The sequence below is a fragment of the Hyperolius riggenbachi genome, chromosome 2, assembly GCF_040937935.1.
Source record: "Hyperolius riggenbachi isolate aHypRig1 chromosome 2, aHypRig1.pri, whole genome shotgun sequence".
NCBI lineage: Eukaryota > Metazoa > Chordata > Amphibia > Anura > Hyperoliidae > Hyperolius > Hyperolius riggenbachi.
Window position 1 is genome coordinate 144,845,427 of NC_090647.1, and position 21,666 is coordinate 144,867,092.

At 45.9% G+C, this 21,666-nt stretch overlaps 1 protein-coding gene across 3 annotated transcripts in view; it reads right to left on the bottom strand.

Moving 5' to 3' along the window:
• Positions 1-19,473: 19,473 nt before the first annotated feature.
• SMARCC2 (SWI/SNF related, matrix associated, actin dependent regulator of chromatin subfamily c member 2) overlaps positions 19,474-21,666 on the bottom strand; it is a 94,887-nt gene continuing 92,694 nt past the window's right edge. For all 3 annotated transcript variants that reach the window (XM_068267630.1, XM_068267631.1, XM_068267629.1), the window contains exon 28: positions 19,474-20,950. In XM_068267630.1, the coding sequence (XP_068123731.1) occupies positions 20,889-20,950 (62 nt within the window). In that variant the 3' untranslated portion in view covers positions 19,474-20,888. The remainder of the gene's footprint in view (positions 20,951-21,666) is intronic.

Here is a 21,666-nt window from a genome sequence, read left to right on the forward strand (position 1 = left end):
GTAAAAAAATCAAAAGATTGTCATTTACAGAGGTATTTCTCCCACCCAGCATGGGTATGTGTAAAAATACACCCCAAAACACATTATACTACTTCTCCCGAGTACGGCGATACCACATGTGTGGCACTTTTTTGCACCCTAACTGCGCTAAGGGGCCCAAAGTCCAATGAGTACCTTTAGGATTTCACAGGTCATTTTTGTTTCAAGACTACTCCTCACGGTTTAGGGCCCCTAAAATGCCAGGGCAGTATAGGAACCCCACAAATGACCCCATTTTAGAAAGAAGACACCCCAAGGTATTCCGTTAGGAGTATGGTGAGTTCATAGAAGTTTTTATTTTTTTGTCACAAGTTAGCAGAAATTGATTTTAATTGTTTTTTTTCACAAAGTGTCATTTTCCGCTAACTTGTGACAAAAAATAAAATCTTCTATGAACTCGCCATACTCCTAACGGAATACCTTTGGGTGTCTTCTTTCTAGAATGGGGTCATTTGTGGGGTTCCTATACTGCCCTGGCATTTTAGGGGCCCTAAACCGTGAGGCGTAGTCTTGAAACCAAATGTCGCAAAATGACCTGTGAAATCCTAAAGGTACTCATTGGACTTTGGGCCCCTTAGCATACTTAGGGTGTAAAAAAGTGCCACACATGTGGTACCGCCGTACTCAGGAGAAGTAGTATAATGTGTTTTGGGGTGTATTTTTACACATATTCATGCTGGGTGGGAGAAATATTTCTGTAAATGACAATTGTTTGATTTTTTTTACACACAATTGTCCATTTACAGAGAGATTTCTCCCACCCAGCATGGGTATGTGTAAAAATACACCCCAAAACACATTATACTACTTTTCCTGAGTACGGCGGTACCACATGTGTGACACTTTTTTGCAGCCTAGGTGCGCTAAGGGGCCCAACGTCCTATTCACAGGTCATTTTGAGGCATTTGTTTTCTAGACTACTCCTTGCGGTTTAGGGCCCCTAAAATGCCAGGGCAGTATAGGAACCCCACAAGTGACCCCATTTTAGAAAGAAGACACCCCAAGGTATTCCGTTAGGTGTATGGCGAGTTCATAGAAGATTTTATTTTTTGTCACAAGTTAGTGAAAAATGACACTTTGTGAAAAAAAAACAATAAAAACCAATTTCCGCTAACTTTTGACAAAAAATAAAATCTTCTATGAACTCGTCATACACCTAACAGAATACCTTGGGGTGTCTTTTTTTCTAAAATGGGGTCACTTGTGGGGTTCCTATACCGCCCTGGCATTTTACGGGCCCAAAACCGTGAGTAGTTGGGAAACCAAATGTCTCGAAATGACTGTTCAGGGGTATAAGCATCTGCAAATTTTGATGACAGGTGGTCTATGAGGGGGCGAATTTTGTGGAACCGGTCATAAGCAGGGTGGCCTTTTAGATGACAGGTTGTATTGGGCCTGATCTGATGGATAGGAGTGCTTGGGGGGTGACAGGAGGTGATTGATGGGTGTCTCAGGGGGTGGTTAGAGGGGAAAATAGATGCAATCAATGCACTGGGGAGGTGATCGGAAGGGGGTCTGAGGGGGATCTGAGGGTTTGGCCGAGTGATCAGGAGCCCACACGGGGCAAATTAGGGCCTGATCTGATGGGTAGGTGTGCTAGGGGGTGACAGGAGGTGATTGATGGGTGTCTCAAGGTGTGATTAGAGGGGGGAATAGATGCAAGCAATGCACTGGCGAGGTGATCAGGACTGGGGTCTGAGGGCGTTCTGAGGGTGTGGGCGGGTGATTGAGTGCCCTAGGGGCAGATAGGGGTCTAATCTGATAGGTAGCAGTGACAGGGGGTGATTGATAGGTAATTAGTGGGTGTTTAGGGTGGAGAACAGATTTAAACACTGCACTTGGGAGGTGATCGGACGTCGGATCTGCGGGCGATCTATTGGTGTGGGTGGGTGATCAGATTGCCCGCAAAGGTCAGGTTAGGGGCTGATTGATGGGTGGCAGTGACAGGGGGTGATTGATGGGTGGCAGTGACAGGGGGTGATTGATGGGTGATTGATAGGTGATTGACAGGTAATTAGTGGGTTATTACAGGGGAGAACAGATGTAAATATTGCACTGGCGAATTGATAAGGGGGGGTTTAAGGGCAATCTGAGCGTGTAGGCGGGTGATTGGGTGCCCGCAAGAGGCAGATTAGGGTCTGATCTGATGGGTAACAGTGACAGGTGGTGATAGGGGGTGATTGATGGGTAATTAGTGGGTGTTTAGGGTAGAGAATAGATGTAAACACTGCACTTGGGAGGTGATCGGACGTCGGATCTGCGGGCGATCTATTGGTGTGGGTGGGTGATCAGATTGCCCGCAAGGGGCATGTTAGGGGCTGATTGATGGGTGGCAGTGACAGGGGGTGATTGACGGGTGATTGACAGGTGATTGACAGGTGATCAGTGGGTTATTACAGGGAAGAACAGATGTAAGTAATGCGCTGGCGAATTGATAAGGGGGGGTCTGAGGGCAATATGAGCGTGTGGGCGGGTGATTGGGTGCCCGCAAGGTGCAGATTAGGGTCTAATCTGATGGGTAACAGTGACAGGTGGTGATAGGGGGTGATTGATGGGTAATTAGTGGGTGTTTAGGGTAGAAAATAGATGTAAACCCTGCACTTGGGAGGTGATCTGACGTCGGATCTGCAGGCGATCTATTGGTGTGGGTGGGTGATCAGATTGCCCGCAAGGGGCAGGTTAGGGGCTGATTGATGGGTGGCAGTGACAGGGGGTGATTGATGGGTGATTGACGGGTGATTGACAGGTGATCAGGGGGATAGATGCATACAGTACACAGGGAGGGAGGGGTCTGGGGGGGGGGGGGTCTGGGGAGAATCTGAGGGGTGGGGGGGGTGATCAGGAGGGGGCAGGGGGGAGGGATAAAAAAAAATAGCGTTGACAGATAGTGACAGGGAGTGATTGATGGGTGATTAGGGGGGTGATTGGGTGCAAACAGGGGTCTGGGGGGTGGGCAGGGGGGGTCCTGAGGGGCGCTGTGGGCGATCTGGGGCGGGAATCAGTGTGCTTGGGTGCAGACTAGGGTGGCTGCAGCCTGCCCTGGTGGTCCCTCGGACACTGGGACCACCAGGGCAGGAGGCAGCCTGTATAATACACCTTGTAAACATTACAAAGTGTATTATACACTTTGTATGCGGCGATCGTCTATTTAACATCCCGCCGGCGCTTCCGTATGGCCGGCGGGATGTTGCGGCGGGTGAGCGGCGCCAGGCGGAGGCGGAGGATCGCGTCACGGATGACGCGATCGCTCCGCCCATGCCCCTACAAGGACCGCCGCCATTTGTCTATACGTCGGTCCTTGCGGGGTCCACTTCCCGGCCGCCAATTGTCAATACGGCGGTCGGGAAGTGGTTAAGGGCCCTTTTACACTTAATCAGTTGCTCTCAGTTAAAACGGAAAGAAAACAGATTTTCAAAGTAAGGCCCGGTTCACATTAGCGGTGGCCGTCCGGAATCGCCGTGCCGGAGCCGGACCGCTTGCAGAACGGACAGAACGGACGCACGGCAATAGCAATGAAAGCCTATGCGTCCGTTCACATGCGTCCGTTCTGCCGGACCGGAGCCGGACCGGATCCGGACCGGATCCGGACTCCGGCGTCCGTTCCAACATGCGCTATTTTTTGGTCCGGCTCCTCCGGCAGCCGTATCCGGAGCGGAGCCGGACTGCACCATCCGGCCAATACAAAGCAATGAGAGCCGGAGAGCGCACAACACACTGGCTACAAAAACCGGACGTTCTACCCCACTTCCTATGCATTTTGAATGGGGACCACATGGGCCCAGCGTTCAAAGAGTGGGGCAGCAGCGATTTCATGCTGGAGCTCGTTTTGGCAGCAACATGTCTGATGTCTGATAACGAGGAGGCGAACAACAGGAAGGAGAGAATTCCCAGGTTTACGAGTAAAAAATGCCTGGATCCATGGTCCCAACTGCAGTCTCTGTATCCACGGATGGTCTCCACACGTCCACCTGTCTCCAACAATGACCCCAGACCCTTCTGCTGACCTCCCAGACCCCAGGTAATTAAAAGGATGTTATCTCCTTAAGAAACCGGATCCGGACCGCAACCGTGTTCACACCGCACGGAAACCGGATGCAAACGGACCGGATCCGGACCGGATCCGGATAGGAACCGTACGGATCAGGTCCGGTCCGGCTCCGGTGCGGTCCGGACATCCGGTGCGGTTTTGACAAAACCGCAAGTGTGAACGGGGCCTTAAGCCCATGTTTTCCTATGGCCTCTTTTACACTTAACGCGTTTTAACTGAAATCTTCCTCCCAATGCACTGCTATGGAAAAAACGCATACCAATGCGCACTAACGCGTACTAACGCACACCAACTGATTAGTGTAAAAGGGGCCTAAGTGGTTAAAAGGAAATATGGCAGCATCCTAGTCCTCTGTAGATACCAGATGCAGTTTTATAAGGGACCCTATGCTCAAACCTATTTTTGTCCTAGCCATGTGCTTTGTCACAAATCAGTGCAGTCATAGACGGTTCCTATCGCTACTATGTGTTCAGTGGTGTTGGATATGTAAGCATGTTTCATATACAGCTGGAAAGATAGATTTTTTTTCCCACACAAATAAAGTACTTGGCCTCAGCTAGTAACTGAAGATTGCAGACTATAAACAGACATTACTACCCAGCAGCCTCCTAATATGGGCAGTGAGGACAGAAGTCCTCCCACAGACCTTGCTGTACCATTCTAGGCTCTATTCTCCCCTGACATGATTTTGTACTGCAGGATTATAACTGTAAGCACAGGAGCTGCCTGTTCACTACTTTTTTTTTTAAATAATGTTCTACCATCAACAAACAAACCTACACTGATCTTCTGATTGACTAATTTGAAAATTTGAACTAAAATCAACAATCACCTTTACAATTTTAAATATCATGCCAAATAGAATGCTGCCTTCTTGAAGGGATACTGAGTAGGTTCAGAATTGGTACTTACCTGGCGCTTCCTCCTGCCCACCATAGGCCGCAAGGTCCCCGGGCGTCGTCCTGGCTCCTCTCCCAGCCCTGCTGGCGGCTCTGTTAATTGGTGACTTCCGCTTGAAGTCGCCACTACGAGTCCCCGCCGCGCACGTTACACGTCATCATGCCGGCCAGCATTACGGGTTCTGCACATGCGCAGTTCAGTTAGAGAACCTTGCAAGCGCAGGACTCTCACGTCGGCTGGCGAGATGATGCGCAACATAAGCGGTGGTGACTCTTAGTGGCAACTTCTAACGGAAGTCACCAATTAACAGAGCCACTAGCAGGGCTGGGAGAGGAGCCAGGACGACCTCCCTGGCGGTTCATTTCTTTCTGGATTGATGGGTCTAAAAGCTGTAAATTTTTTTCAAGAATTTTAGGCCTCCAATTCTTAAGTCATAACTCACCAAAATGTCAGAATAAAGGTCCTGTAGACACTCTGCTTATAATAAAAGACTAGAAAACAAAATTGTTGAAGTAATTACATTTATGAATAAACTTAAAAAATAGTGAAACTGTACCAATAAGGCACCAGACTATACAGTATGTACATATATACCTAATACACCTCCCGTGTGTGGTATATTTGGAAACGAAATGGCACAGAGGGCGACATCACAATCTGGGCAGTACAAGCATGATTCCTTTAAGACTTTTTTTTCCTTTGCTATCAGTCTTAGGCGGCAGGCAGAGAGTAATCAAAATACAGGAGGTCAGTGCAGGCAGCAGGCAGAGAGTAGTCAGCCAAAAATCGGTAACAGTAAAGCTACGTACCCACATCACGATCTTACCGACAATTTTTGGAGCACAGAATGGTTGTTTTCGCGATATCACGACGTGGGTACAGGTGCACAACCACACAAAGTAGTGCCGCAATAACGACCGTCACGGCGGATCAGATCGCTAAGATCCTTATTGACTGATGCACAAAGTACAGCGATCGCTTGAAGCCTTGTTCGCATTGGACGTGTAATGTCACGTGATGTCCTGCATACCCATCGGCAGGATGAGGCATCGCTGATGCCATCAAGGGGGCGTCGCAGGACCCGTCAGGTGGTGGGTATGGTAAGGCAGATCAGCAGAAGCACTTAGAAGCAGTTGAGAACCAAATAGCTATATTGTTAGCATCCTGTGCTTTTATATGAGCTTATCTGCCATGGCAGTCAGCTGACACAGGGAGAGATCAAATTACAACTTGTGATTAGAGACAAATGATGAGGAATTAGACAGGCTAAACTCTCTTAAATACATACAGGATGCATTTCTCTCTGTTTTCCTTCCGCCCTGTGCAAGAGTTCCGGTTAAGATGGGGGAATTAGGCCAAACCAGGCATGGGCAAACTCAGCCCTCCACTCCAGCTGTTACGGAACTACAAGTCCCACAATGCATTTGCCTTTATGAGTCATGACTGTGGCTGTCAGACTCCTTTAATGCATTGTGGGACTTGTAGTTCCTTAACAGCTGGAGGGCCAAGTTTGCCCATGCCTGGGCTAAACTCTCTACAGTATATCCATACCGGGTGCATTTCTCTGATTTCCTTCTGTGCTATGCAAGATTTCGGGTCCACTGTAAATTTAGTGCCGACCCCCTCCCCCCCCCCCCCCCACCCCCCCAGTGACCTCACACCACTGCTGATTGGCCTCCGGCCTGCTGGGATCCAGGAAGAAGCAGAGAGAAGATGGGGATCCCGGTGTCCAGCAGAAGTGTACTGGAGTCCCGCGCCCATTGCCGCGCAGGACCCAGGTAAGTGAGCACACACATAGGATAACATTAGCAGGAACTTTTAAAATCACAAAGTGTTAAGAAAAGCTCTTGTAGTGTGAACGAGCCCTAAATGGCAGAGCATCAGCACTGAAGTCAGGCAGCTGGCATTGTTTAATTGAGAATGATGATGGTAGCCAACGTATTTATCTCACTTCAGGTTGCCTTTAAAGAGGGACTGTCAGATACAAAACCAAATTCCATTTGAACACTGCAGTGTTTTTAAAATGCTGCCAGAAATCTCACCCTGCATTACAAGCTCTCCAATCTACTCAGAAATCTCTCTGCTGTTACGGTATTCCAGGGGCCAGGAACCTTTGTGGCTGAGAGAGCCATGAACGTGGCGTATTTTAAAATGTAATTCCGTGAGAGCCATACAATATGTTTCAAACAAAATACAAGTACAATTGGATTGGCCGTTAGTTTTGGAGGGAGCGTGGGTAAACTAGTAGTGAACGCTACAGCAGTAGCATGCCTACTTTGAAAGTTTGACTTGCGCTGCCACACTAAGCTGCGCTTCTTGAGTGGTCTGCGAGCCAGGTGCAGCCATCAAAAGAGCCACATCAGGCTCCCAAGTCATAGGTTCCCTACCCCTGTTATATTCTCTCAGTCCCCCAGGCTCTTTTCTGTGCCATCGCCAAGGACAGTGAGAGAAGGGAGGCTCGTCATCTTCCCTCCCACCTTCCTGCTTCTCACCGATTGGCTGAGCAGACTGCAGTGTGAAGCTGCCTAGCTGAAACATGATCCTCTGCTCACTCCTGTTTACAAGCAAGGCTGAGGTCAGTGGTGAACACAGCCAGCAGCAGGCCCCTGTGCAAAATATCAATTGCGAGCCCGACAGGCAACTAAAAGTGGGTGTGGCCATAACTAAATTGGGTGTGGTTACACATTGCATATATTTACCCATACAGTCTATGGCAACCTTCCCTGAGGCCCAGAAATATTTCTTGATGCATACATGTAACATCTGCATTATACTGGTTACTGAACAAAAGCAAAACTTAACCCCAATCCTGCATCAAGACAGAGCATGACATGACAGGCTCTGTCCTTTATACTTGAAAACACACCTGAGGTGAGAGGGATATGGAGGCTGACATATTTATTTCCTTTTAAATAATGCACATTGCCTGGCTGTCCTGCTGATTCTCTGCCTCTAATACATTTAGCCATAGACCCTGAACAAGCATGCAAATCAGATGTTTCTGACTGAAGTGTGGAGCTGACTGAAGCAAATTCAAATCAATCTAGGACTGACTAGCCAAAGATGATGCAGTCTGCAGTGGCAGTGTGCAATCTAGACTACCTGGCTGGAACCTAGTACAGAGGGTGAGTAAGCTAGAAGGCAGGAGGTGCAGTGAGAAGACAGGACAGTGGATTGTAAACATGGGGGGCTTCCAAGATGTTTTTCTTTTGAGGGTGCTATGCAAGTGGTAGATCCACCACAGGGGTAGTTGACCTGCGGCACGCTAGGCTAGGAAATGGGTGCGGTAATGACGAGTCATGAGCAGGGACAAATGTACATGAACTTAGCAGCAGTTAGTAATTCACTGACAGTGGACATAAACAGGAAACTTTGAATGAAGCCCCCTCCCCTAATACAAAAACGATGTCCTACCTACTATACATATAGCAGACGTTAGATTGTAAGCTCCTCTGAGGACAGTCAGTGACATGACTATGTACTCAATAAAGTGCTGCATAAGATGTCAGTGCTATATACATACATAATAATAATATGGTAGGAGATTAGACTATGACTATGATAGGACTAGATTGTGAGCTCCTCTGAGGACAGTCAGTGACAGGACTATGTACTCTGTAAAGAGCTGCAGAAGATGTCAGTGCCATATAAATACATAATAATAATAATAATAATAATATGGTAGGACATTAGAATATTAATATGGTAGGGATTAGATTGTGAGCTCCTCTGAGGACAGTCAGTGACATGACTATGTACTCTGTAAAGTGCTGTAGAAGAAGTCGGTGCTTACAGATTCTGACCGACCATGGTGCTTGCTTAATCGATCAGGGTCAATGTCCTTCGGTCTGTCCCCGTGCCTGAACACTTAAGGTGGGTGTGCTAAACAATTGCCAGATAGAGAGGGTGGGTGGGCTAAACAATTGCCAGATAGGGAGGGTGGGTGGTGTAAACAATTGGCATGGAGGGAGGGTGCATGGGCTAAACAATTGCCAGGAAGGGAGGGTGGGTATGCTAAACAATTGCCAGGTAGGCTAAACAACTGCCTGGTAGGGAGGAAGGTAGGCTAAACAATTGCCAGATAGGGAGGGTGGGTGGGCTAAACAATTGCCTGGTAGGGAGGGTGGGCTAAACAATTACATGGTAAGGAGGGTGGGTGGGCTAAGCATTTGCCTGGTAGGGAGGGTGGGTGGGCTAAGCATTTGCCTGGTAAGGAGGGTGGGTGGGCTAAACAATTGCCTGGTAGGGGGAAGGTGGGTGGGCTAAACAATTGCCTGGTAGGGGGAGGGAGGGTGGGCTAAACAATTGCCTGGTAGGGGGAGGGTGGGTGGGCTAAACAATTGCCTGGTAGGGGGAGGGTGGGTGGGCTAAACAATTGCCTGGTAGGGGGAGGGTGGGTGGGCTAAACAATTGCCTGGTAGGGGGAGGGTGGGTGGGCTAAACAATTGCCTGGTAGGGGGAGGGTGGGTGGGCTAAACAATTGCCTGGTAGGGGGAGGGTGGGTGGGCTAAACAATTGCCTGGTAGGGGGAGGGTGGGTGGGCTAAACAATTGCCTGGTAGGGGGAGGGTGGGTGGTCTAAACAATTGCCTGGTAGGGAGGGTGGGCTAAACAATTGGCAGGTGGGGAGGGAGCGCTAAACAATTGCCAGGTAGGGAGGATGGGTGGCTGGATGATTACCTGGTGGGGGTGGGCAAATAGATTACTTGGTGGGGGTGGGTAAAAGATAAGATAGATAGCCTGGTGGGGGGTAAGCAGATAGATAGATAGCTGGGTGGGGAGGATGTGCAGATAAGATAGATAGCCGAGTGGGGGTAAGAGGGTGGGCAGATAAGATAGCCTGGTGGGCGGAGGGCAGATCAGATAGATAGCCTAGTGTGTGTGTGTGTGGAGGGGGGGGGGTATGGAAGGGTGGGCAGATCAGATGGATAGCCTGGTGGTAGGTTGGCAGATAACATAACATAGATAGCCTGGTGGGGGGGGGGGGAGGGGGGTTGAAAGGGTGGGCAGATCACATAGATAGCCTGGTGGGGGGGATGAAAGGGTGGGCAGATAGATAGATAGCCGGGTGGGGGGTGGGCAGATCAGATAGATAGCCTGGTGGGGGGTGGGCAGATAAGATAGATAGCCTGGTGGGTGGGGGTGGGAGGGTAGGCAGATGGGTAGGCGGATAGATAGCCGGGTGGGAGGGTAGGCAGATAGATAGCTGGGTGGGAGGATAGATAGCCGGGGGGAGGATAGCTAAACCTTAAAAGCAGTGCGATCGGCATTACAGAGGAGACAGCGTGGATTGGGAGGCCGGACCTCTAGCATCTGCTTTAGCCTGCTGGAGCCTTGCTATATCTGCCGCTCTTCCGCCGCACGTTAAAGGAGAGGGGCCCCTGCTCCAGGGAAAAAAAAAGTAAAAATAAAAATACCGGCAAGACTTAATGGGTTCCTCAAGAAACGGAACTTGAGGGGCCCTCGTGCGTTTGCACGGCAGTATGTCTGCAACTGGCTGAGGTGACTAAGCAGCAGGGATGCTCACCGGATGCATTAAAAATATTGTAAATATGCATTGTAAATAACCCCTTGTATCCCCGCCACACACCTGCCCCAATTAAACCTCATTTGAATCACGAGTAATCACTCATGATTACTCGGGAATGCATCCGGTGAGCATCCCTGCTCAGCAGACTGGAGGAGAAAAGATACCTTTAATGAGTAATGAGGGTCCGTCAGACCCTCCCGCTGGGCGACCATAAGCCGACAGTAGCATGTGTATACGCGCTGTCGGCAGACTGATAAGGCTGTTTCTGAACGATCCGCTAAGCGCATCGTTCAGAAACGGCTTTATCAGTCTGCTGACAGCGCGTGCACACGTGCTACCGTCGGCTGAACGTCCGCCCAGCGGGAGGGTCTGCCGGACCCGTTGTTTGCGGCGGTATGGCGTGTGTATGCGCCTTTAGAGTGAATAGATCTAAGCTTTGATGAGATCATTTACATTTCAAAAAAAGAGGAAGACTAACATATCAGATTGCAGGACACCCTACAAAATCATATATAAAGCCAGTGTATGTGACAGTACTTTGTTTGGTTCTGATCCAGCTCTGAAACATTCCAGAAGAAGAAACTTAAAGTTTCAAAAGCTTGCAAAGGAATCTTGTACAGTTAGTCATTAAAGGTATCACCTAAACAACTTTTGTTATGTCTTCGGATTCTCTCCATGACTAATACCGGACCACACGCAAAAGGAAGAAATGACATCAGGATTTAGCCTCAAACTGGGAAAAGACATGGCCCCCACCAGGAACAGAATTCTCTTCATTGACTATATAAAATTCACTGAAATCAGAACGTGGACAGTACAATACAACTGTTATGCAAGTAGATCAAGTATTTATCTACTTATATGTGTGTTTTTCCCTAGCATAGTATGGCTAATCCTCCTGCGTTAAAGGATCAGATCAGACTCAGATGTAGAGTCCACAAGCCTTGATAGTTTGGATTTATTTTGGTGGCACAAGGGCAGCTGGATTTATTGTGCTGTGTCTTCTACACAGGGGAAGTCAGAAGCAATTTAAAGCCTGCTTCATTTCTGCTCAGTACACCTCATTTTTGTACCCCCAAACTTTGTCAAATATGATCAATTTTTATTGCCTCCAGATTTCTTCTAGTTGCTGCTAAATATATCCTGAGCAAGTTCTCACAGAATGCAAGTCTGCTTTATAACTATCACAGAGAGACAGACAATCCTAAGGAAGTGGTCAGGGTACATTCTTTAGTAGATAACAAGCATTATTTACCTGATGATGTTACAATGGAGAAAGAACATCATGGATTGTGTGGTGACTCACCAGTAAAATGATCTTTCAATTACCTCTATCTCATTAGCTCATTCTGTGATAGAAGCATCCATGTAGTGTGCAGACTGAGACACATCATATTATGACTAGGTTCTAAAGGTAGCCATACATCTAGCGATGATGGGCAGATTCGATCAAGAGACAAATATCTCTCAACGAATCTGATAAGAGAGAAATCTGTCAGCTGCCCATACACCACAGGCCGAGTCCCGGTCAATTTCAGCATGAAATCTCTCAGGAATCGGCCTTGTGCGCCGCATTTGCCGCTCTCCCATAAAGTCAATGTCCCCCCAGTGCCCCGTGTAAAGTGTATACATTACCTCTCCACGGCCTCCGCTTGTCCCCCGCTGGCTTCTGGGATTCTTCTTCTCCATATATGCACGTCCCACGTGGTTTCCTAGTAAGGGTGCGCGTGTGTGACATCACAGGGCAGTACCCCTTAGTAGGAAACCACGTGGGGCGTGCGTGTATAGAGAGGAGAATGCGCCCGAAAGCCAGTGGGGGACAAGCGGAGGCCGTGGAGAGGTAATGTATACACTTTACACGGGCACTGGGGGGACATTGACATTAAGGGAGAGGGCGTCGGGAGTTTTGTCATGTTTGTCAATTGTCGGGAAATTGCACGCCATTGGCGCCGCAGACATCTTGCAGCATGCGCGATTGAGAATGCGACCAATTTTCCTCCTGAAATTTGTCGCATTGCCAGTCGGGCGTGCACTTGGCGGCACTGATTTTCATCCAATTCGATTATTATAATCGAATTGGATGGTCAATCAGTCGCCAGGTCGCTTGATGTATGGCCACCTTAATGCAAGCAAGATCTTGATCTGGCTGATCTTCCAGTGCTGTGCTAGCAGATAGTGCAGCATGCTCTGCATGGCATACTTCTACTTCTCAATCAAAAGAACTGCACACCTGGATTAGAGCCCGGCTGGTGCTGGAGACCCTTTGCAGCAAATAGTCCAGACAATCGAAAGAGGGATCCGCACACAGACTTCAGGAACAACTCGTTTTTATTGTTCCAATGCACACATGACATCAGAATCGTTCAAGCCAATCGTCCAATCGTTGGCTTGGACGATTCTGATATCGTTGGCTTGGACGATTCTGATGTCTTATATGTGTGCATTGGAACAATAAAAACAAGTTGTTCCTGAAGTCTGTGTGCTGATCCCTCTTTTCATTGTCTATACTCCTACTCCTGCCTGCCTCCTCCTTTATAGTGACGTGTCACCCGGGCAATGGCTGATGTGTCACTCATAAATGGGCCCAAAATGTTTGGCTTTCCACTGGCCCGAACATGCTGATGTCACAGTGACTGGCAGTGGCTGATTCTTGAGTGCTGGTATTTTATGTGCTATTTCACTGTATTTGCCCCACACTTGTTCTGGATCTGCTCCATACGTTGGTTCCTAACCTAGATTAGTCTTGGCTCTCCTCTATACTTTGGTTCCTGATCTAGATTTGGTTTTACTCTGTACCTTGGTTCCTGAGTAAGACTTGTGCTTGAATCTCCTCCGTACCTCGGTTCATGACCTAGATTTGGTCTTGGATCTGCTCTGTACCTTAGTTCCTGACCGAGATTTAATCTTGGATCTGCTTTGTACCTTGGTTTCTGACCCAGATGTGGTCTTGGATCTGCTTTGTACCTTGGCTCCTGATCTAGATTTTGTCTTGGATTTGCTCCGTACCTTGGTTTCTAATCCAGACTTGGATTTGCTATTTACGGTACTTTTGTTCCCAACCTAGATTTCATTTTGGATCTGCTCTGTACCTTTGTTTTTGGCCCAGATTGGTTTGTGTGCCTGGATCTTCTGTTGGATCTCAGATCTAATCTGCCAAACCCATGGTCAACCTTTGTGACTGTGATCTTGCTTCCTAAATTGTTGTTTTACTCGGTTACAAAATATCTAGCCTTCAAGCCTGCTTTTGCTTTAGGTTATTTCTGCTTTTAATATATCAACCTGGCATTCTGACAGCACAACATTCACCCAAATGGGACTTTAGAAAAGGTAAAACAGAATTTTGCCTTCTTAAATCAGAAGGCATTTAGGAATATTCAGGCTGGAGTGAGCATATAAGGGGTCCAACAGTGCATCACTGCTGAATATGCAAATCCTTCCTTTGTTGTCCCTGAAAGCTAAACACACCTCCAGAACTGCTGGAATGCAATGATGTGTCAGCTTGCTAATTGTACAGAACCATAATAAGCCAACATGCATAGACTCTATGGGGTAGAATGGTTCTGGAGGTGTGTTTAGCTTTCAGGGACACAAAGGGCCCATTTGCAAATTCAGCAGTGATAGACTGTAGGACATCTCATGTGCTCACTCCAACCCGAATAGTCGCAAATACCTTCTGTTTTAAGAAGGCACAATTCTGTTTTACACAGCATTTTAGTAACAGGACTTTTTAGTCCTTTTTAGCCCCTTATGCACTCCTAGGAGTTCTGCTTAACTATGAGCCTGCTGGGCAATCTGTAATCCTGCGGATAAAATAGAGCGGTTGCTGGGCAGGGTGTGTGTCTAGCACTGGTTGGAGGGAGCACAGCATCAATGTCCTGGCTTTGGGGGCGGAGCCAAGTGCAAACATTAAGTGGGCCTGCCAGAGGAGGGTGCCTGACACAAAAAATAGCCTGGTCAAGTGAGTACAGCCCGAGGGCCACATCTAGCCCACAGACTGCTAGTTGGACAGGCTTGCAATAGGGGAACCACATCAAGTAAACAACAGCCACTATCAACCATGGTTACTAGCCATGCAACCAACAATGCAGCTCCTGGACAATGGAAGAAAGAATACACCAGCATAGCAAGATACAGGGAGACACGAAAAGGATGCAGGAGAAACCACAGGAATTGCAAGTCAAACCTGAAACTAAAACATAAGAGAAACTACGGCATAACCATAATAACTGACTGAGGTATACAACCATTCCTAAGTTCAAGGTCTATTCAGGAAGTACCAAACCTAGATACGGGGTAAAAAAAACACAAAGGCCAGGTTAAAGCCTTAAAATATTATATCAACACATAATTTGCACAGAGGTTAAGCAGAAAGCTACAGGTATAGAAACATACTAGTCCTCCAGTCATCACATATACAATGGTAACTAGTGAATCCTTTCTCTAGTAAAGAGGACTCTGGAATTGACTTCCTGCACTTTAAATTCCTAGACTAAAAGCTGGGAAACACATTTCAAAGGCTTCAGGCACATGCACTGCTAGAGCCTCCTTTTAAGGCACTGACGATTGTGAAACCCTAAACAGTCAGGGACATAAGCAGGCAGCAGTAAACCTGCGTAGGAATGTACTAGGATAGGAACAAGAGACTAGCTGACACAAACAAATGCCAGATAAATCCCTGTACACCTATTTTCCAGCAGCAGCAGCAGCAGCAGCTTCAAAGTGTATGGACTGTTTCCCAGATTATTTTAGCTCTGTTTCCCTCTCCTGATGCATAAGGAAACTGGAGTACACATGAAGAGCACATTGCCTTGCTTGATGTTTTCTAAAGATTTTTGTTGCCGGCTTAGCAGCAGAGAGGACTGTTATGTATTTTCAGAATGCAGTAAAAACAATTAATATTAACAGGCTTCTTTGGCCATTAGCCTAGGAGGATGATAGAAAAACATTATAATACAATACCTGGAATGGAATTTGTTCAAATATTTATTGAGGAGCCATGATGCTCCGGAGAGAAAATGCTTTGAAAGATGAGATGACACAAGCTTGTGACGTGTGGAGGAGGTTTGGTTTACTTTGATGGTGATAATGAGAACATAAATAAGTTTAAATAGCAATGCACAAAGTATTCTGCATTGCAAACCTGTACTTCTTGTAATAATTATATTGAAAGATAAAGAATGATCAGTCAGGCAGTACCAATTTTCAGGCTTGCTTCTTAACATTATTATAATACTGTGTTACCAGGGATGAATAGTGGTGCAGGAGTGTCAGGTTAGGGAAAGTCTTTTACTTAGCAGCCACTGCTCCACCATCCTCCTCCTCCACCACTTTGCATTTTGACCTTGTTTACCCCTTACAGACCAGAGCAGTTTTTAAGCTCTATTTAATCATCAATAACTTTATCCCTTCTTATGTGATATACTTAAATGATATACATAGTTACATAGTTATTTTGGTTGAATATACGCATATTTGTTTTTTCTCAAAGCAAACTAGACTTTCATTGGGCAGTATTTTCCCCATGAATAATTTTGTTTTCTATGCATTTTAATAGGAAGAAGAAAAAAAAAAGACAGACAAATACATTATTTTTCAGTTTTTACCCCATTACAGTATAAAAATAAAAACTTAAATTATGTTCTTGTGGCAATTTATTGAGATATTGGATTGGAAATAAAGGTGGGTTTTGAGAATTTTTTTTTTTTAATAGTAAAAATTAAGAAGAAAAGGTTAATAGGGAAAGTGAATTTATAATTGTATTGTGTAGAAGGAGTGGTCTTAAAAGTAGGCATGGTTACAGTATATTTTGTTACAGTTTTCACTGCATCCTGTTTTACCCTACTACATTTCCTCAGTTGACCGGTTGTTCCCCTCCCTTATACAGATCTTCATGGGAGTCTAGTGGTCCTTTGTGGTAAAGCAGTCCCCAATACACTTCCCTGGAGGCTAGTGGTCCCCCATATGCTTCACTGGTGTTTAGTGGTCCCCCATATGCTTCACTGGTGTTTAGTGGTCCCCCATATGCTTCACTGGTGTTTAGTGGTCCCCCATATGCTTCACTGGTAGCTAGTGGTTCTTTATAGGCTTCCCTGGTGTCTCCAACGCCCAAATTAACGCCTTTGTTTATTCGTGCCATTGTTTATTCAGTGCTTCCTTTACACTGTCATAATGGGCACCATATGTGGTTACAATTCGGGAAATATAACCTATGGGTGGTTGTGTTTAACATGTTAACTGCTGGATTAGCCTGGATGTGATTGCTGAGATTGGTTTGAGCACATGGGTCCATATGCAATCAACTTTTCTCCTGCGTTATCTCCTAGGAGATCATTTTCATATTCTGTTTAAATTATTTTTAAAGAGACTCTGTAACAAAATTTTCAGCCTTATTTCTTCTATCCTATAAGTTCCCATACCTGTTCTAATGTGCTCTGGATTACTGCAGCCTTTTCTAGTTGCACTGTCTCTGTAATATATCTAATCTTCTTTTCTTTGTCAAGCTTTGTCGACCCAAAGAGGAATGTACTGCCTCTGCTGTGATAGGGAGAAGTTATGCAAGCCCCCTGCAGGCTCTGTGTGCATGTGCTTTGTTTATTAGTCACAGACCGGGTCTCTGCTCTCAATTTCAGCTTGTCTGAGGGGGAAGGGAGCTGCCCATGCTGAGAAACTGTGAGAATGCCTGACTGGAGTGCAGATAATTCACAATGTAATAAAAACTTGTAGTATACTGCAACATGATATATGTACACAAACATCACTTCCTGGTTACCGGCCATGTTTTTTGTTTGTAAACACTGCCTAAAACTGGCGATAAAAAGCCAGGATCGCGGTGGGGAATGGCAGAAAGGGCAAAGAAGGGGAACCAGGAGATCAGAGTGACTCGATTGGTATGTTTTTTATTGTACAAATTGGACAGTACAGACAGGGCCGTTTCTTGGGCAGATGAAGGGGGGTGCAGGCAGAAGGACATTACCGCTAGGGAGCTGGTGACGCACGGTGCAGCCAAATGGAAGAAGAAAGAAGATTACCAGCATGATCACCTTTCTTGACTCCTCCTAAGCTGCCTGTGTCGGACTTCAAGTCATCATCATGTCACCACCACGTGATGACACCTGATGTCTTGTAGCGGTACTGCAGGCTGTGAGTGCGCGGCACCCATGGAGGAGTCGGCTTTCCGGGCTCTCCTCTACTGGGTATTTTCCTGCTTCCTCCTGGATGAGCGGCTGGTCACTAGAAAGTAGGCAGATCTACTTGTGACCTGTGGCTGGTTTTCTGTTCCTAAAGAGTAAGGGTTCCCGAGTCCACGGGGGAGGGGGGGAAGGGGCGCAATTTTTACACCCTCGCCCTGGGTGCAATTTAGCCTAGAAACTGCCCTGAGTACAGATTCTCTTTAAGCATTTTACAATTAAAAAGTAACTAAAAGTTGGTGAAAAAGTACTATCAAAAATACTTTGAGTATTTTCTTGTGGGCTGTGGTTTCAAAAGGCAGTTTATGGCAAGGTGTGAAGATATCACCCAGGAGAAAAGGTGAATTGCATATGGGCCATGCAATTCACTTTTTCACCTGAGTTATCTCCTAGGAGATAATTTTCATCTTGTCTAAAAATAAATTTTCAGCATTTTACAATTAAAAAAGTACCCAAAAGTTAGCGAGAAAGTACTATCAAATTCATTTTTAGTGTTTTCTTGCTTGCTGGTGCTTTAAAAGGCATTTTAGAGCAAGGTGTGAAAATATCACCTCGGAGGAAGCTCAGGTGAAAAAGTTAATTGTATATAGCCCATAGTCTCAAGTTACGGGGCCTGAAGATCAAACTGGTACCATATTCTTTAAGGAAGTGTACTTACGAGGTGAACTGGGTGTTTGTATTCGGTCCTGCTGCTACTGTTTTAAGGCGGGGGGGGGGGGGGGGGAGAGTCATTGTTTGGTATTTTTGCTCATCAGTTTGCTACATTAATACATTAAAGGGGAGCTTTAGCCTAAACAAACATATTGTCATTAAGTTACATTAGTTATATTAATTAAAATAGATAGGTAATATAATCTCTTACCCACCCTGTTTTAAAAGAACAGGCAAATGTTTGTGATTTCATGTGGGCAGCCATCTTTTTCATGGGGGCAGCCATCTTTTTGGTTGAAAGGAGGTGACAGGGAGCAGGAGACACAGTTCCAACTGTCCTGTGTCCTGATAACCCTTCCCAGCTGCACATGCTAGGCTTCAAATCTTAAATTCAAAATGTTAAAAAAACAAATTTGCGCCAAAACAGCAGAAGGAGAACAACATCATCAGAAATCCCATCATGCTTTGCATTGCATCAGGGGGAAAATGCCCTGGCAGTTTTCTTCTGTCCAGCTAAAAACAAGACTTGGGTAAGAAAAACAAAGTTCTGATGCTGTGAAACTGTTAAAGAAACACCAGGGCATTCCAGTGCTGTTGAGTAGATTTTTAGTCTGGAGGTTAACTTTAAGAAGTTTATTTAGCTCTGAGGTCCACATTATTTGTGATTGTACTGGTATTGGATATGTAGGTTGAGACAAGCTTTTGATATAATAAGGTACACGGGTGTGTGATCAGCTATGACATCAGGTACCCTAGTTGCGTACTGCGATACACCAGTGGTTTTACACAAACGTTTTCTGAATTTCAACAAGCTCAAATAATATGGCATCTTGTGTGGAGTCAGCTGGCCACTAACGTAGTTCAGTGAAAACATTACAAGTAGTTCCAACGATAAATTGTACCTTCAAAATAATTTGACATCTACTGCAGAGACATATAATCTAAAACTCATACTAGAATGAAAATGCTGAGAACTCAAGTTTACTATTTGTTCTGAGTGAAATTTTCTTCTATGGACTGATTCTGTATTTCATTTCATGTGGCAGGTGCAAAAGATTATTATGATATAGTCTCTGTGTTTTCTGACTATAGTAAAAAAGAGGAAGTGATTACAAGTGGTTGTTATAAATTTTATGACTTTAATGCCCCATGGCCGGGGATTGTAAGATGCACAGACACAGGATAAGGTACAGGTAACATGAACAGTCAGGGGATCAGAACAATCAGGTGATTATCAGAGTTCAAGGAGGTTACTCCATTCATTCAAACAGAGGAAAGTCCTCTCCCTTCAAGCAAACCGCATTACCTCTCCTCTCCAGCTAGAAGATCCATAGTATCAAAAACAAACAAAAAATCTCCAAGCCTCCTTTCATTAAAGTGCACTCTGAGCTCCTGATCTCTTCCAGCCCTGGCCAAAAATATTTAAAATACGAATTAAAATAAAATTTAAAAAAAGCTTATATAGTTAAAAGCTAAAATATTTTACTAACAGGTCAAATAGTGCACTATAGAGTGAGACAGATATTCCCCCAATGCCGTTCTTCTAGGGGTACATCCAGCTCACCCTCTCCTTCCACTGATGGCCCAACCATTCTAGAGATGTACGTCATGAGGAACGTGTTCCTGTACGATGCTGTGCACGTCTCCACCCTGTACAAAGAAACCAAAGGGATGCACCCCTCACAAACCAACCAATGAAATGACCTTAATGTCAGGGCAGGAAGCATCAGCCAGGATACCGCTTCCGGGAAGATGGATGCTTTCTCTGCACCAAATACAACAGAAACAACAAAGCAACAAGAGAGGCTCTGACTCCTCTGGAATAACGGGCAACAGACAACAACTGAAATACCAAGTGAACGGGATTTGTCAGCAATGCACATATATCAGCCTCTGCTGCCAGAGATCTGTCAGGATTCCAGAATTCCACTGGAATGTCATGTCTCCTGCTGCAGCAGCATTGCCATTCAGCCACAGCTGATCCATAGAAAAAGAAATAAAGTGTGTTAAATGCCCTCTGTCACTAAGGAGGATGGGAATCAGAACTGTCTGGCACATGGTTCTGTCAGGAGTAGAAATTATGCGGATCCTCTCCCAGACATCTGTAGCAGTATTTCTTGTACGATGTAGATGGGTCTGGGCTGGCCACACCCATTCCCATGCAGTCCGTTCGCTCATTCATTTTTTTTCCCATATCTTATGGGCACACACAGGCCAGCTTTGCTGTGCACTGCTTCTCCACACCCCCACAGTGGAGAGAGTCTGGATGAGCTCTGTCCTCCACTACAGGTCCCTCTCAGAATACTCTTCTGCAGTTAATACCTGAACAGCAAATAGCTGTGGTCCAGGCCATTCATGACACAAAATGAAGAAAAGTCATGACACAAAGGGCATGGTGTCCCTGGAGAGCTCAATGTGTGGTTCTGAACCTGGGGGAGGTCTAGAACCAGAACGAAGTGGCAGAAATTCATTTCTACAGCTTTCACACATCTCCCCTGGTCGTTTTGTCCCCCAAAGTATAAGAAGTCCCATTATTACTGCTGGACTGGGGGAACTGTGCTTCCCATTGACTCTGAAGGCAGGGACGTTGCAGCATCTGAAAAAAGAAAAGAAACCAGAGAACAGACATCTGTTAACGTGCAAAGCTGCAAAATGGAATAGCAAGGGATTAAGTGCATTTACAGTATTACTTCTTTCACTATAACAATATGTGGCAACACATTATTATTATATATGCCTAAAGCAAACCTGTAACATTGGGAGAGGCAAAAGTAAGATACTTACCTCAGTAAGCGTACGTACAGCCCCTGACCTCCCTCAGCCACTCAGTCGGCAATGCGCCTGGCAAATTGCTTCGGCATTGTTCTACCCGCTCACCTGGCTCCCACGCCGCTCTGCAGAATGTGCTGCTGTATAGTAGCTGTTTTTCTCTCCTGCGTTTATGATATAAACAGCATGGAGTGTAAAAGTACAAATGTAGGACTAATACATGGGTCAGCTTTTCTGACAACCTGAGTCAACAGTGGTTAACCCTCACACTGCCATGCTTCTGTTTAATCAGTCTACAACTCATTTTGCACATTTTATTGATAGAAAGCAAGGTCATGAGCATTAGGAAATCTGTTTAACAGATGGAGGGTCAAGCAGGACAGTGAAGCAACTGACTTTCTAATAGGTTTTTGCAGAAGGATGAACATTTGTTAGTCATTTAATCAATCATCAATTGTTGAATAATCCATTGTTTAATTGGGTTGCTACTGAAAACTAAAAATGGCCTCTAACAATACAATTTGCAGAACGTTCTTTTACAAA